At 39.8% G+C, this 16,339-nt stretch overlaps 1 protein-coding gene across 11 annotated transcripts in view; it reads left to right on the forward strand.

Annotated features, from left to right (window-relative positions):
- Positions 1–16,339, forward strand: part of FGGY (FGGY carbohydrate kinase domain containing) — a 280,748-nt gene that overhangs the window by 226,289 nt on the left and 38,120 nt on the right. For all 11 annotated transcript variants that reach the window (XM_051625113.1, XM_051625120.1, XM_051625116.1 and 8 more), the window contains 2 exons: positions 9,084–9,191; positions 12,480–12,541. In XM_051625113.1, the coding sequence (XP_051481073.1) occupies positions 9,084–9,191; positions 12,480–12,541 (170 nt within the window). The remainder of the gene's footprint in view (positions 1–9,083; positions 9,192–12,479; positions 12,542–16,339) is intronic.

The following is a 16,339-nucleotide window of genomic DNA, read 5'->3' on the forward strand; positions in this document are numbered from 1 at the left end:
TGTTTTCTCAGCATTTTACCATTTCAAAATAGACAATAGTAAGGTAAACAAAATGAAGAGCATTTTGCTTCCAATAAGATTTTCCTGAAATTGGAGTTTTGAGTGCAAAGTGAGGAAGTCAAAAGTTTACAGTAGGAGAGGTATGTACCACTCTTGAACTGTACTTTCCCCTCAGAAAAATGGCAAGACTTTATAATATGAAAAATATTACTCTATTTAAAACAAATCTCATTTGTCTGGCTTGCTGGTTAAGCTCTGAAGCCTGATACCATCCCAAGCTTCTTTCATAAGATTAGTATTTATTTTTTTTAAAAAAGGGAGAATTTAAAAATGCTTTTGTGTGCTCAATAAAAGTAGGAGCTGATGAAGAAATTACGTATGTAATCTGCAGTGTGCATTTGCACCATCTCAGCAGCCCTGCAGCAGAACCCTTGGCCCAGGTTTCTTCTGGAACGTGCTAGGTCCCGGGGATCTGTCACCCAATACACCACAGAAAAATGATGAGTCAAGGTGGTTTTGCCAGGCCACTGACCTCCTGGTTTTGCTCCTCATAATTTATTCATACTAATAGCCACACTAATACCTACCTACCATTGCCTGAGAACTGATGCAGCACAATGAGGGGGAAAAAAAACCCCAAACATAAAAAACCCACAGCCAGCTCAGATAAAGAAAGAGTCTGGACCTGGGACCTGGCTGCTGTCAAGAAATGGGCTAGCATGTCAAGGGGTCTGTAGTTAAGGGGTACAGTGAGTTAGCTGAGCCCTGTAGCACCCATGGTCAGCAGGTTTTCTCTGAAATGCAACTTCAAACTGGCTTCTGGTGGCAGACCTCCAGACAAGCTGCTTATACAAGTGCAGCCTGTGACCTCTTACATTCCCTGCTCTTGGCAAGAGCTTGGTCTATTGCATTTTAAAAGGTAAAAATAAAATACAGCTGAGTAAATCAGGTGGGTTTTTTTGCTAAATGTTATTGTTTTGTTGTTGTCCATTTTAAGTAATATTTTCATTGATATGTTTAACTGTTTTAAGGACCAAGTGCCTCTGATTGAGGGGGGAAACCCTCAAACCCTGCCTTACAGTTTCTGCAGGGGAATTGCTTTTAAGCAGCAATGAGTATGTGGTCATCCCCCTGAGTGAGGAGCATGTCTAGAGAAGTCATGTCTAGTTCTCATTTTTCGCAGTGTGCCTCAGGAGCTAGTGTGATCTTAGAGAAAGCATGGACTGCAGGAGTTGTTCTCAAGAAGTCTCTTGTTCCCTGCTTTTAGGAAATGAAGAACATGAACGTGCAGAAGCAGACATATTCCCTTATTCTTTTTCTGTGTCTAAGTATCTACTGTCCCTCATTTGAAAAGGTCTGGGGTTGGAACTCGGTGATCTTTAAGGTCCCTCCAACCCAAACCATTCTATGATTTCCTAGCATTCTTTATCATTATAAACACTCAAAAACTAGGGCCAACATGCTTCTCAGTGTTAGGTGCCCGAGTCCACATTTGGATACCTAAACAGCTGGCTTCATGTTCTGAGTTCCTGAGCCAGAAATGAATGGGAAATGAGGGTCTTTGGCTTTTTTGAAAATCAGGGTACTTATTTGTCTAAATGCAAGTGTTAGCCCAGATCTGACATTATACACCAACATATCTCCATGGAAGCTGATGGTTAATATTCTTGTTTGTACAAGTTGAGATTTTGGCTCCTAAGGCTGGAAGCACTGGTCCAGATGCATTTCTCTTTATACCCATAAATATAAATTAAGTACAAGTTGAATAAGTAATATTATTGTGTTTCATCATACTCTTTCATTAAAAATAATAAGATTTTAAAATTTTTCAAATACCTTTCCTTATTTAGTCTTGAATAAAAATCTCACAGTGGAAATGTTTAATAATCTCAGTGAAGTTTTCCTCTAATTAATTCTTGTTAGATATAAAGCTAGGTTGTGGAGTATATAGTCCCATCACGTAACTCACCTGAAATACTTTCAGAGATGAGGCAATCAGGTTGCCCTGGGAGTGTGGTTACTTTACTGGGCATAAATCACATACCTTGTTTGGTCTGTAGTTTGTAGACCAGTTAATGTTTTATGGAAAATGTAGAAAATTAGAAATAGTTGTGCATACGTGTCACTCACATTTTGCTGCCCTTCTCACAAGGGTTATTATTTGGAATAATAGCTAACAGTACTCCCTAAAAATTCAACTGTGTCTCCTACTTTCAGGCTGTACTTAAAGTTTTGCCTGGAAAGTAACTAAAGCAGGGACTGAACTGCAATACTAGCTCCAAATCTTCATCAGAAATGTCAGATCCCAGTCTGCATTTTGATGCATAGTCTCTGTTTGTTTCTAATTGTGGCAGTTATTACTGTGGTCGTGATTGGTTTGATTTTTGTCATATGTGTTGGTGATATTACCAAAGGCAGAATAAGCAGCAAAATCAAAAAGGTGTTGTGGGTTTCCTGCACATGGAACCTTGCTGATCTGCTGGACTGCAATATGCTGGACTTGTGTCTTGATGTTACTTACTCTATCTTACACTACAGAAATATTGCCTGATGTTTTTGAATATTTTTGTTGCTGTTGCTCAGCCTCAATAGATGTAGTTGGACAGTTTTATTTCACTTTGATTCATTCTGTTACCATTCTCCTGACTAAATAGAAGTCACTGAGGTTTAGTGACTTTCCAGGTCTCAGGGTTTGGTAAACCTGTGACCTAGACTTGGCAAAAAATGATGGAGTCCATGTTCAGCAAGGCAATTATGGAAGTGATTTCATCACATAAGCCAATATTCTTCAATTGCTTGTAAACAGATTACCAACATCATCTGTGGACAGATCTGTTCAGGTAGAATCCTGAAGTCCCCTTGCTCAAGTTGTTGCTCAAGTAACTCCAGTGCTTCTAGTGGGATAAAGTTAGCACAGTGCAAAGATTTTTGTGGCCTAGTCTTAATATCAGTGCAGAGTGGCTCTGCCACTGTGGATGGCCCAAGGGATGCCAACCTGTCACATGCAAGAGAGCTATCTGACTTGCTACCACAAGCTATGCAGCTGCATAGCAAACCAGTGATGGCCAGGGAACACATAAGCTTAAAATATAACCTAATAAATTACTGGTGGTATATGACCTATGGGAACTGGAATATTAATACATTTTAATTTCCTTTGTGTTCTGAAGTACATTTCTTGGTGTCCAAGACCTTATTTTATTATATTATTTTGGATCAGGCTAAAGCCTCAGTGCTGTTATGTGTTTAATATGTAATTAGAGATAATAATAATAAGTTGACTGTGCTCCCTATAGTCTTAACCTGGAGAATTGCGTCCAGAGTTATGGGAAGCTTAGTTTTAAACCCATTTAGTGCTTGAGAAATAACACCAGGATGCAATTTTAGGGTAGGCATCACTTCACTGTAAAAACAATTGTACGCCCCAACTTCACCCGTTCAATATATATGCCACCAGAAAGTGCTGTTATTAAATCACACGTTCTGTAGCTATTACTATGACCTCAGTTTGAACCAGAAACCTAGAAATGATACATTCTTGGGTTTCCCTTTGAATTATCTCCTTTTTTTTTTAGGAATCTCTTTCATTCTTTGTCAGAGAGTTATGGTCAAAGAGCCATATAAGACCCATCTGTCAGCAGAAGCAAAATGATACAGTTTTCTTAATACAGGATTTTATGCATCAGTGTAAAACCCCCTGAATTCAATGACTGTCAGTATTCTCAGTCCACAGTCAGTCAGAAAGTTTGAAAGTTAAAAGTCAGCAGAGAAGTTAATGAAAGTATTTGACTTGTCAGTGATCAAAGTCCAGAACTGTAAAGAGCTTTTATTCATTGGTGACTGACACAGAGCTTTTTCTTGTTTCTTTCCCTACTCTCCATTAATATCTTAGATGTTTTTTTCATACCTGCCTTAGCCTAACAAAAGCAGCTGTTATTCTGAATTTCTGGCTATAGAAGCTGGTAAGTGAGGTGATGGTTAAACAAATTTTCTGACCTAGCTTCTCATTAGCAAATGGTCTCTTTAAAAAAGTTGTGACAGTAGAATGAATAGTACAATTTTGCTTTCATGTTAGTGAGTGTAAGTCAAGAATACTTCTGTTGAAATTTGATTTTCTCTCTCTTTTAGTATACTGCAAGTAGAGAAACTGATAGTGGTACCAGAATGCTGGCAGATTGCCAAGGCCCAGTATTAGGAAGCAGAAATTAGAATGGGAGAAGATTAATATATAGTAGTATACCCTGTTAATATAAAGATTTACTTTTCTGGTAATAGCTAAATTCCCCAGTAGTGTTATTTTAAGGAATTTGTGTAAACCTCCACCAGCAGCAGAAAATCCTGCTTCTAAAAAATTACTCCTATCAATGTGGCCTGTTTTATCTTGTCTCTGATTGCTGTAACTTTTACATAAGACTGAGGAGGAAACACAAGCATGTACCTGATCATTATGGCTAGTCTAGAAAAACAAATTTAAGTCAAACAAATCTCACACTGGAACTTGCTCATTTCACGGGTGGCTGTATGCCTGGGTGATTCCTGTCTGTGAAAGTCTGTGTTGTGTTCTGCTCCTTGTACTAAAGAACAGGCCTGGAAGCTGAACTGACTCCTTTGGTTCCCTTACATGAGCTGTAAGTTAGCCTGTATGTGGTAAATAGTGTTTTTTTCCACAAGGACTTTTAAAGTAGAGGTGAAATTTTTTATTTGCCTGTTGCTGCTTTAGAGGGAGAGTCAAGTGGGAAGGGCCAAACGAAATTAAATACATATACAGGTCTCATATTAGTGCCATTTAAGCAGGTCCTTTCATACTTTAACTTAGTTCTATTTAGCATTATATTTTTTAAAGACATTTTACCTTTCTGTGGGCTGCCAGATGTGCTACTGGTGCCTTCTGATCTTAGATAGTTTGACATTGATTTTCCTAGCACACACCGGGGTTGAAATCTGGTCTGTAACTCATCCAGATGATCTATTAATAACAAAAAGTGCCCTCTGGCAGTTGCACTACAGCTGAATATTGTTAAACTGAATTCATCATTTCACTGGTTTCTGATTGCTCTATAATGTTTACATATCTTACATATTAGTGTGATATTTTATAAAGCACACACTGAGGTTAAATCCTCCCAGACAGAAGGTTTTTTTTTCTTCTTCTTCTCACTTGTGAAGGTGTTGAACTCTTTTTCCCTTCAAATAAACAAGAATTTTGGAACTGCTTAATGCTCATCTCATCTGAAATGATGGGCTGGGCAAGTAGGAATGTGTGTGTTGGGGGGACATGGAAAGGTGACATTTTCCTGCACAAAAGGATTCTTCCCCATTTGCAAACAGAATAACTGAGGTGGAATTCTTTGTCTGAATATAAGAGTTCTGCAAGTGAACATCATCATGGATGAGGGCAGTAGTCTCCATGTGAATATGTTCAACTGAAATATTTCTAGATGCTGCTTATGCCTCAAAGTGTCCATAGGTTCAGATTCTTATCTCGCATCTTCAAATTCCTGTTGCAGTCGTTCAGAGATCATTCTAATGTCTACCAGAGGATATCCCCTCTGTGTTTCAGTTTCACTATATTTGAAAAAATAATAAACATGAATATGCCTCCCAATAGGAGTGTGTCACAGGATGAATTCTAGTTAAATAGAAGGCAGAAATTCTGAGGCTCCCTTCGATTTCGTATTTTAACTTTCAAAGAAGGATGACATCTCGTATTTGCTTTAAAAATAAAAATCAATTGCCCATAGATCTAAAACAGATGCTGTTTTTCTAATAAAAAGATTAAGGGTTTTCTTTAAGCTCATTAAAGGAAAAAAATAAATAATGAAACCACATTGGTCCTCCTATATCATCATAAGAATGTCTGAAGGCAATAGGAAACTAGGAAAAGGACATGGTATTAGTGTAACAAAAATAGCTCCAAGTCTGGCAAACTCTGCTTATCTTCTGGGTTCTGTGGCAAACTTTGCACTGTTTCTCCAGCCTTACGCTAATGTCTAGTCATGTGTCTTAGTGGGATTGGGTGGTATGTAAACCCAAACAGAATTAGGACTTTTTATTATGAAAATATGAATGCCAGCTGCTCCGTGGCTTGAAAAACTTCAGCATCGGCCAGATTGTTTCAAGGAGGAGAAATGGAAACCATTTGCTCTTTCTGATGCATGTATCTACAGAAGAATGTTCACCCTGTTGATGCTCAAAGCTTGTGTGTCTGTTTTGTGGAGTATGTTATTTCCCAGTTCTCTCACTTTTCACGTGCATCAAAATCCAGAGTCTGCAAAATGTGAATTAAACTCTTTAAGTGGAAGGAGGAAAGAGGAGATCTGATGATGCCATATGTGGTACCAGTGAAGCCCAGCATGGGAGCCAGTGTTCTTCATCACAGTTAAAAGTTCCCACAGCAGGAAGAAAAAGATAACCTAGTACCCCACTGCCTGTGTTCATCAGTGTGGTGACACAGCTCCCTCGTTTGCTCTATTGATGTGCTGAAAGTTTGCTGGAATGTGTACAAACGGCACCTCAGCAGTAAGATGATAGGAGAGCCTTGGTGTAATCTGAGAAGAGCCAGCACAGAAATACCCTGTCCTGACGAATTCCTGTGGGTGTCCAAAATACTAGTCCAGAAGTACTGGCTCCGGGGAGAGTTTAGTCTTTTAATCAGTCTAAACTTCTTAGTTACCAGGCATATAGGGTAATTTGGTAAGCTGTGGATTAATGGCATAACAAATATTTTTTTACTTTTTTTTTTTTTTTTTTTTTTTTGTTTAATTACATCATCCTTCTCAATGTTTAGAACTTCCTGTGATTTCAGAAAATATTTTGGTGCTTTTAATATCCTTAGGTGATTTGATTTCTTCAGATTACATAGCAGTTGGATTGTAAACTTGATACATCTGGTGTAGCTAGATTCCTCCTTCAGAAATCACAGTAGAGTACAGAATACTGCAAAGTTTGCTGCTTGAAAAATATTTTGAGATGAGGTTTCAAAAACTCGGGCCCTTTCTGCCCTAAATGTTCCTTCCCACCTGTAGAAACATGTGGTGTCCACAGCTATAGAATGGGAATGAGACAAGGATGCTTAGGCTCTCGGCATGCTCCCATCACTGGTTCAGAGCAGATACTAACCAGGAATTTTGACCTTTTGCTGTGTTTTCAGTAAGGTCAGTAATGTGGAATTGGCCTAAAAATCAGCTTATTTTAGGATTTGCTTTCCGTTGCACTTCATTCTGTTATTGAAATTGTAAAAGAAGGCTTGCCCCATAGAAGTGCTGAAAACTCAAAGCTGTATTAATTTGTAGTTTTAAGAGAAAACAAAACAAAACCAAATGTCTTTGCAGTGTTTTTGACGTAGCTTTGTCTGCTTGGAGTCATAAATGCCTTCTTAAATTCAGTGCAGCTATTCTTGCCCCCTTCAATGGGTTTAGGCTGCCAAAATGTTATACAGACACATGTGCATGCACACACATCTTCAGTGAAAGGAACTCAGCACCTCAGAACTGACAGGGGAGAACTGAGCAAGACTTTTGTATTAGATGCGTTCCTAAGAGAAATCAGAATTGCTTGAAGCTCCAGTGATGTATTTTGAGAAACCAGTTTTCATTGTTTTGTTTTCCTACTTAACTTCATGACAACAGTCAGCTGTAATGCAAGTTTATGGCTTGAGCAGACTATTGTTTGTGCAGAAACCTCCCTGCTGGTGTATTTACTAAACATGTGTGATGCACAAATGCCAGTAAACTGCTTCTTGGAGCATATTCCCTAGTTGCTAGCAAAAACTGTCTTTAAAGTTTGGCCTGTTTAAATATAAGGAGAGTATTAAACAAATTTAACAGGAGCAGGACTGAATTTTTAATTACTCATCCTCAACAGTATTTTGATATGAAATCTGGGCCTTACTGGAATCAATAGCACGCCTGAAGCATTCTTTGATAGGTATAGATTTTGCTAATGAAGAGCAAGGTCTAAATACAAGAAAGATCTTGTCCCATTGACTAGGACCTTTCTTTTTTTGCTGTTCCAGCATTGCAAACATACAGACTTCTTTTGTTAGGGAATTCTTAGGTTTCCTTCTCTTGGAAGGAGATTAGCCTTCCCTTTAGCAGGGACTAGTGGGAAGTGCAATCATGTATGATGTGATGGTGGAGGACTTCACCCAGTGAAATCATAGCTGAGTATACCTCGAATGTATGTACCTGTTGTTCCTGGAAGAAAGATGTGAATCATGCTTCCAAGAGAATCAGGTGGACTGCCAGGGGATGGATGACCTATTGTCTCCAGCCCCTGCTACAAGAATTACCTGTGTTCAACCAGTGCAGAATACATAACTAGTCTTGTAGCAAGTACTAGGACCCAATTCCATTGCTCTAGTGCCCTTTGGCTGCTGTGCCTGACTCGCTAGACTAGATAGTGGTACCTCCTTGTGCTTGCTTTCTGGACCAGAAGCGAAGTCTAGAAAGTCTGTCTAGTCTATTGAAAATGGAACAGCTTTATAAGAGGAAGGAAAATGCCCTCCACCCTCCAGAAGTGGTAATTTGCATCTTCTGAAGCAGAGAAGGGAAATGAAGCAGTGTCTCCCACATCCTGAGTGGTCTAACCACTGAAATATTGCATAGGAGCAGGACAGCACAGTAGGTGTGGGGGGTGTATTTGTACCAAGCAGTAAAATACAGTCCTGCTCAGTTTCTGGAAGGTAGTGCTTACATATCTGCTTCAATGAACAGATTCACAGGTGTGAAGGAAGGAGTGGCTTGTGTAAAGCTGAGCCTAACCAAGGGGCAGAATCTAATGTTTACAAAGGCAAAAGTTTCCTGTTGACTAAAACAAATCCCTTTTTGTCCAGCCTAGGTTTGCAGCTTCCACCCAAGGCAGGTAACTCTTCCTGAGAGTGCTTGTGAGAGCTCTGGAGCTTTGGGTTCCACTGCAAGCCTCAGGAGCTGATGGCAGTTTTTGGGGGACCTCACTGTCCTCTATTAGCAGGGTTCCCTCTCGATTCTTAACTCTGAAAACCAGTTGCTGATTACATTGGCTGTATTTTCTGGTGACAGTCAAGCGGTGTTGTGTCCAACTGTTCATTTCTTTTGCTCTTCCAGGTCAGTGAAACACCCATTTTTGTGCCTGGTGTTTGGGGACCATATTTCTCTGCAATGGTACCTGGATTGTGGTTGAATGAGGGTGGTCAAAGTGCTACAGGAAAACTGGTAAGTGTTTGGAGACCCAAGCAGACTCCAAGATGGGAAGTCTGCTATAACTGCTGTCATTCGGGAGAGCTTCACTGTCAGTTGAGCCAGAGCTCTGCCCAGCAGCTCCTGGGGATCACAGCAGATACCATGCTGCTGAAAGCAATAGACAATTTAGTTGATTGTTGTCTCACAAGCTGTTCATTTGCATACTGATAGGAGATTATATGTGGGACAGTGAACTAAGGGCATATCTTCCTTTGATGGTGATGGTGATGATTGTTATTATTTTACAGGCAAATAGGCTCTCACTCTGTACTTTAGCAGGAGGCTAAGATAGACTTTGAGATTAAGAAAATAATACATATTGTGTTACATAGAACAATTGTACACACTGATGGGCATTAGTGAAAGATGTGTTGTATGGACAGAATAGTAATATATTAACATGATACCCTGCCTAGATAGATGCTGCATATCTTGTCACCTCAGTTCTTTTCTTGAGTGCAAAGAGTCTAACTGTATTAGGTTAATTTAATTTGGCAATAAAATTAAAACCAGACTGGATGATCTAAAAATTAATTTTCTTAATTACAGGAAGGCAGTCTGAACTAAAACACTGATTTTAAATTTAAAGAAAACTTGGATGTGTGAAACAGTGCTTGGGCTTGAGTCCAAAAATGTTAGCAAGACCTTAGTGGCTGCTTAACCCTGGAAGCTTCTAAAGTTCCTTGCGTGTCTCCCTGCTCAATTTGTAAAAATACTGACTGCCCCAAGGGGAGACGTGCCCAGCTCCTCTTCAGAAACTCCAGGAGATGGGCCCAGTCCTGGGAGTGTCCTCTGTTAGCTCACAAAACCTGCAGGTGCATTTGGTCTTTGACAAACTTCAGGCATAACTGCTGTCTTGCTCAGACCTAGCACCACCCGCCTTTCTAAAAGCCTGGTGATCTGAGTAGTGTCCAGGAAGTAGTGGGTTTGGGCATCACTGCATTTATGCATTTTATATGAAAGAGGCACTGAAGGAGAAACAGAACCACTCCTGGATCAGGGATCTCCTACACACTCTTAAGTGTTAGGTGCTGTTTCCTCCTGTGCTCTCTTCTTGCCCACATGAATCTGACATTCCTCTCTGCAGTGTCACACCTTTGGTGGGAGGGTCATTCCTCTTCCTCTCCTGCAGCCTCTGCTTCCCATCCTCTCTCCAGCCCATGCTCAGCCTCCCAGCTAAAGCTCTCTTGCAGCAGCTGGGAAGTTTATGCTTTAAATTTTTCAGGTCAAGATGCGGCTAGAACCAAAGGAAAATGGCAAATCTGTACATTTCTTTGTAAGAACACTTCTGAGAGGAATGGTCTCTGTGCACTTAATACAAAGCAGGTGAAGAAACTTAACTAAGCTCTAGAGAGGATCCAGCAAGTCAGTGTTTCCTGTTGGCTCAAGGTGGTTCCACGCTTAAAATGTACTGTGAGAGTCAGGGCATTTCAGAAAGATGATTTTTAAAATCTTTTCCATTCTAGTACTAGAGAATAAGTCGTTCCTGAGTCATTAAAGAAATTGCTCCAAAAAATGTATGGCCTTGTTAGGACCCATGGGGAAAGTCAGCTCTAAGCACTGGTAGGTATATTAGGGAAGCTGTCTTACTAAATCGTTCTTATGTCTTACTTAATCAATCTAATGTGAACTTCTTGAGGTTTTATGTGCAGGAAACACAGAGGGAGTCATAGGAGATAAGAGGGTACGTGCACACTGGTGTGGAGGATTCGTTATCTTTGTAACTTGAAAGCTGTAGAGTATTTAAGATCCTGCTTTCTGATACTTCAGGCTTTCTGAAAATGAAAAAATGGGCATGTTTGGGGATTCTTTTCATTGCTTGATCTATGCCCAAAGGTGAATTCTTTTAATGAAATTTGAACAGGCTGTTGAACTTCTTAAAAGTAAAACTGATACACATCCCTTTAAAAATCTCTTAATTAATGTTTTATTGATACAGCTGGATTTTGAAAACTGGTTCAAATAGACTGTAAATGGAGAAGTAAGAGCTTGGCTTGTTTTGAAAAAGCTTGTTTGTGTATTAAATGGGCTTTTGCACTGAGTTTTCAAAATTTATAGGAAGATAGTGCACAACAGAGACAAAAGGATGTCATGTCATTATTACAAACTGTAACATAAAGAAGAGCAGAAAAGAGTTTCTAAATGCAACCCTCAGGAGGCCATGTCTTGAATTAAGGGCATTTAAATATCTTCATAATTTTTATCACATTTCCAAGTAAAGTGGTTTCAAAGCAGACCAGTATATGTGATACTTATTTATACATTTATTTTTTAATTCATGAACTGCTTCTGTGTTCTAAAGAGATTATTCAATATTGCAAAATCCAGGCCTGAGTTTTGTTTCTAATGCATGCACGTGCTTGAGTTTTGTCTTGGATTCAAATCTCAGAAGAGGCAAGTGTTGTTTTTATTGCTATGTTCAGATATGTATGCTTCATTCTGTGTTTTCCTGCACTGCTTAAGGACTAGATTCATGCTGTTAAAAAACTCCTGTGGTTTGCTGCCAAATAGGTGTTGCGAAATATACTCAGTGCTCTTGGGTAGCTCTGGTTTTGCCTCCTTAGCATTCACTCTCACGTCTGATGGGATAGTATCAGAAAGCCACAAAAGCTGCTGAATTACTGTTTTAAAAGCCCATGTTATTCTACCTGATACTTTATTTTGTGAGTAATGGTAGCTACTGTGAAGTGAAAGGACCAGATGATTTATACATTCAGTATAGATAGAGCCTGTATTGATCTTTTTTTATAGCAATAATTGCTTGCCAGGGTATACATTTTGTTTCCTGCAGTGAACATATGGAGCATCTATCAGGATGACAACACACCTTGTGTTTTATAATAACTCTGTGATATAGAAAGATGTGGGGATTTGGGCCAACAAGATGCTTCTGGTAGAATTCAAATGAGGGTATGAAAGAAAAGGAATGGGAAAGTCTAGAGGACATGCTCTCAGATAGTTTGGACAGGAAGAAAGTCATCCTTTCAGCTTGCTCTCCTGACAGAGAAGCTGCGTGCTTAGCATTTTGTCTGGTTTTGGTGCAGTGTTGGTTGGTTTTTCTGACTGTTTTAAAGCCAAATCTCAAATCCTGCAATGTCAGTGGGAGTTTTGCCATTGGCTTCACTAGGACTAGGACTTAACACCTCATGAGTAATTTAGAAGCTCTCTCATCTTTTCAGAGTTATGACATTGCATTACCCTTTCCAGGACCAAATTTTTAAGCTATAATAGTTTAAAAAGTGTTGTTTTCCTTTTTTTCAGATAGATCACGTGGTCCGAGGCCATGTCGCTTTCCCAGAGCTACAATCAAAAGCTGCAGCCAGGTCACTGTTCTTATTCCTTCATCACACACTTGCCTTACAAACTGATGACACACTGCTATATCCTTATCCTGAAACAGAGGAATTAACACTCTGATACTGAGTTGGAAGTATTTACAAAGGTTGGCCAAGTGATGGCTGAAAGAGGAAAGCTTTAAACTCCCCTCAGATACCTTTGGCTTAGCCAAGTGATGATATTAACTTTCTGCTTTTCAACTTCTTTTCTATCCAGCCCAGGGTATTTCTTGATACCATAGCATCAGCTCTGCTCAGCAAACCTTTATTCCTTTGGCTCATGATGCGTCTTAATTTGTAGGTGACACTATTAAGCTCCAAGGATGAGACATAGCTTAATTAGGAATATATTAATATTTTCAGAACAGTCATCTAAAGGAAGGTATAGCCACTGGATGAAAAAAGTGCTGCATGGCAGCACAAATAGAACAGAGAATCCCCAGATGAATTTTCAGAGAAAATTTAAGATGTAGGAGTGAATTGAAGGTAATTCCAGGATTCCTCGAGCAGGAGGTTGTGTGTGATGTGGAATTTCAGCTTGGTCTGCTTTAGAAGTGGATGAAGACAGTCCAGACACTTCTGTCAGATCTGGACTTTCTCAAGTTTTTTTGGCTCAGATTCCTTTTGAGATGGTTCACATCACTCCCAGAGAGATCATAGCTGAACACTTAGGTGCATTGGATGAAAATTTGGTTCTCTTTTAATTTCTTTTTCATCCTTATATTAAAGAAAAAAATGGCAAACTTGGCATTTTATCTTCAATTTATCACTCTGATCTAAAAGCCAAAGGTCAGTCCTGACAGATGTCTTAAGCACATGCAGTTATAGTTATTTTCAGTCCTCCCTGGGGTAATAAAGCTACCTGGTTTCTCTGGATGATCCTTCCATGCTTTATGGTGCCCCATGTCCTACTTGTTTATTAAGAACTTGACCAGGATTCCCAGAAACATATTGGACTTCATTCAATATGGAATAGATTCATGCTTCCTAGAATTCTCTCTGTTGTTCTTTCAAAAAAGGAAATCAGGCAATAAATGCATCTGTGTGTGTTTGGAATAAGGATTGATCTAGGGTTGTTTTTTTTCCAAATTTTGGCTTTCAGGCCATTTTTTCTGGTGCCCCATATGAAGCACAAGGAGAAAACAAAGTTTAGTTTGTAACATCAGGATAAGCCTTTTGTCTGTGTGTGTGTTGGAAAAATGAGTATTCAGTGGCCAACTTGTCTGTACTATGTCTGATACTGAACTGACTGACCCCAACTCATTTCATAGTGCAAAAAGCTTAGATTGTGAATAGTAGCCTAAATTCAGAATGTCAGGAATAGAACTCCATGTTAGCCCAGTGTGTAGTATCATAACTTTGGATTTGAGTCTCCTGCAATTAATAAAACTGTGGAGGACAGCACTGATTAAAAGCATTATAATATTTTATTAAGGATGGTTATGTTTCATAAAGGTAACTTGCTCAATAGTAGTTTTATAATGCTTTCCAGATATCACTGTCCTAATGAAATGTTTGGATAGCTATAAATTCAGTAAACAAGTCTCTTATTGCTTCCTAAGTCATATACTTAATAAGAACATAATGTCTTATTTAGGGGGATTGTTGGTGATGATGATAAATTATTTGCCTGGAAATCTCAGCAGAATATTTCAGAGAATCTGGTTTATTTTCTTTAGTGGATTCCATACGTGGCTGAAGGAGTTTGTGTCTGTTCAGCCATGGCAAATTGTCATAGAAAGAAAACCAAATGAGAATTCTATCCTTACGTGTGCAATTGCACATTATGTTTACTTCCCATGCTAGGTGCAGTACTGTGAAGACTTAGGCTGGTTTTCTAGTGACAAAAAGCATGTTGGATCATTAGAAAAAAACATCTGAGGTCACAGACCCATGCCTCTTATTGCTGCTGCCTATCACCTACTTCTCCCTTCCAAGGCCTGTCTGTCCTTTCTCCCAGGCTCCCAACACTGCTAATAAGTAGGTTCAGCAATGGCAAACTGCCTGCTGAGCAGCTCATCTCAGAAGCTTCATGAGGCAGACTTCTGCTGATTTTCCTGTACCAGGAGCAAGAGTTTGCAGGCTGCATTTATCACCATTTCAATCATTTGTGGTAACTTGTTAGGGTGCAAGTGGCTTAGACAGACTTGCCAGAGACCAGCTCCTACTGACCACTTGTGCTGAAGACCAGTCTTTTGTAACCCTCCCAGACCTACTCCTATGTTTTCTTCTCCCTTCTTTTACTGGAAGTGGAGAGGGTTGAATTACATGAGGATTTTCTGGACAGCTGTAAATTTAGCATCTGGTCTAACTAACTGGCATACTCTGTGAGCAACAAACCTCAGTTTTTTTCGTGCAGTGAGTTGCAGAAATTGCTGTGGATGTAGCACTTCCGGTATTCAATCGCAGAGTCACAGAATGGTTAAGGTTGGAAGGGACCTTAAAGATCATCAAGTTCCAAGCCCCCTGCTATGAGCAGGGACACCTCCCACCAGACCAGGCTGCACAAGCCTCATCCAGCCCGGCCTTGAACACCTCCAGTGAGGGGGCTTCCACACCTCCCTGGACAACCTATTCCAGCACCTTACTGCCTTCATGGTGTAGAATTTCTTCCTGATGTCTAACCTCAATCTCCTCTCTTTCAGTTTAAAACCATTATCCCTTCTCCTATCACTGCCCTCTCTGGTGAAAAGCCCCTCCCCAGCTTTCCTGTAGCCCCTTCAGGCACTGGAAGGTGCTCTAAGGTCTCTCCAGAGCCTTCTCTTCTCCAGGCTGAACAGCCCCAACTCTGTCAGCCTGTCTTCATACTGGAAAATATTCTGATAGATACTGTGTAGGTCTGACATCTGTCTGGCACTGATCTATTAAATCCTATAAGGTAGCCTAGTGTAGGAAATAAAAACCAGAAATAATATGACCATTTATGCTTAAAAGTTTAAATGCTTCTGTTTCCTAGAATTACAGTTTCTAGTCTTGCAGAGGAAAAAAAGCACCAAGTGTTTACAGCAAAGATGATGTGCTTTTTGGTGCTTTGTGATGTGCTAAGTTTTAGGACAGGATTTCCCTTCCTTCATTTCTCAGTGCCATTTCCCCATCTAAAGAGAGGGCTCCTGAAAAAAAAGTGGTGTAGTGACCCTCACCTTATCTATCAGCAATTTTGGGATCCTCCTAGCAGAACATAGTAAGAGTATGTGACAGTTCTCTGTTCCTTTAGAGCCTTTTTTTTTTTTTTTTAAGATTTAGACATCTAACACTTTAAATATTTTTTCCTTAAAGGTTCCTGCTTGGATATTCCAGGCTTCCTGAACAGATGAAATACCAACTTCTTGTTGCTTTCTGCAGTTATGTCCTTAATACAGGCATAATCGTGGGCGAACTTGCATTGATTTCTTATTCTCCACTTGCAACATAGTTCCTCTTTAATAGCAAAAGCTTGTGCTCAACTCTGCAAGTCAGATACAGCTGGACACAAAAGAACTGGGCAGAAAAAGCTCCAGAGAGCTGATGGCATAATACTGTGTATAATGGAAACATGGCAAAAACTGGGACTGGCGAGTGTGTGAAGGATTTTGCCACTCACTCCCCATGTAGTGCCTTGAACCCATATCTATATGTAAAAAAAAAAAGGGGGGGGAGGGAGTCCCTCCAAAATTCCAAGGCTATGTGGGTCTTAAGAATATTTGGCTGAACTTCGGCCTCTTTTGTACAGTCCTTGTGTTCTGTCAGAGCTGCACCAGTGGCTAATCCTTGAGAGGGTAATCAACCAGGATGGAGACCAGATAGAAG

This window comes from Apus apus, chromosome 7, assembly GCF_020740795.1.
Source record: "Apus apus isolate bApuApu2 chromosome 7, bApuApu2.pri.cur, whole genome shotgun sequence".
Taxonomy (NCBI): Eukaryota; Metazoa; Chordata; class Aves; order Apodiformes; family Apodidae; genus Apus; species Apus apus.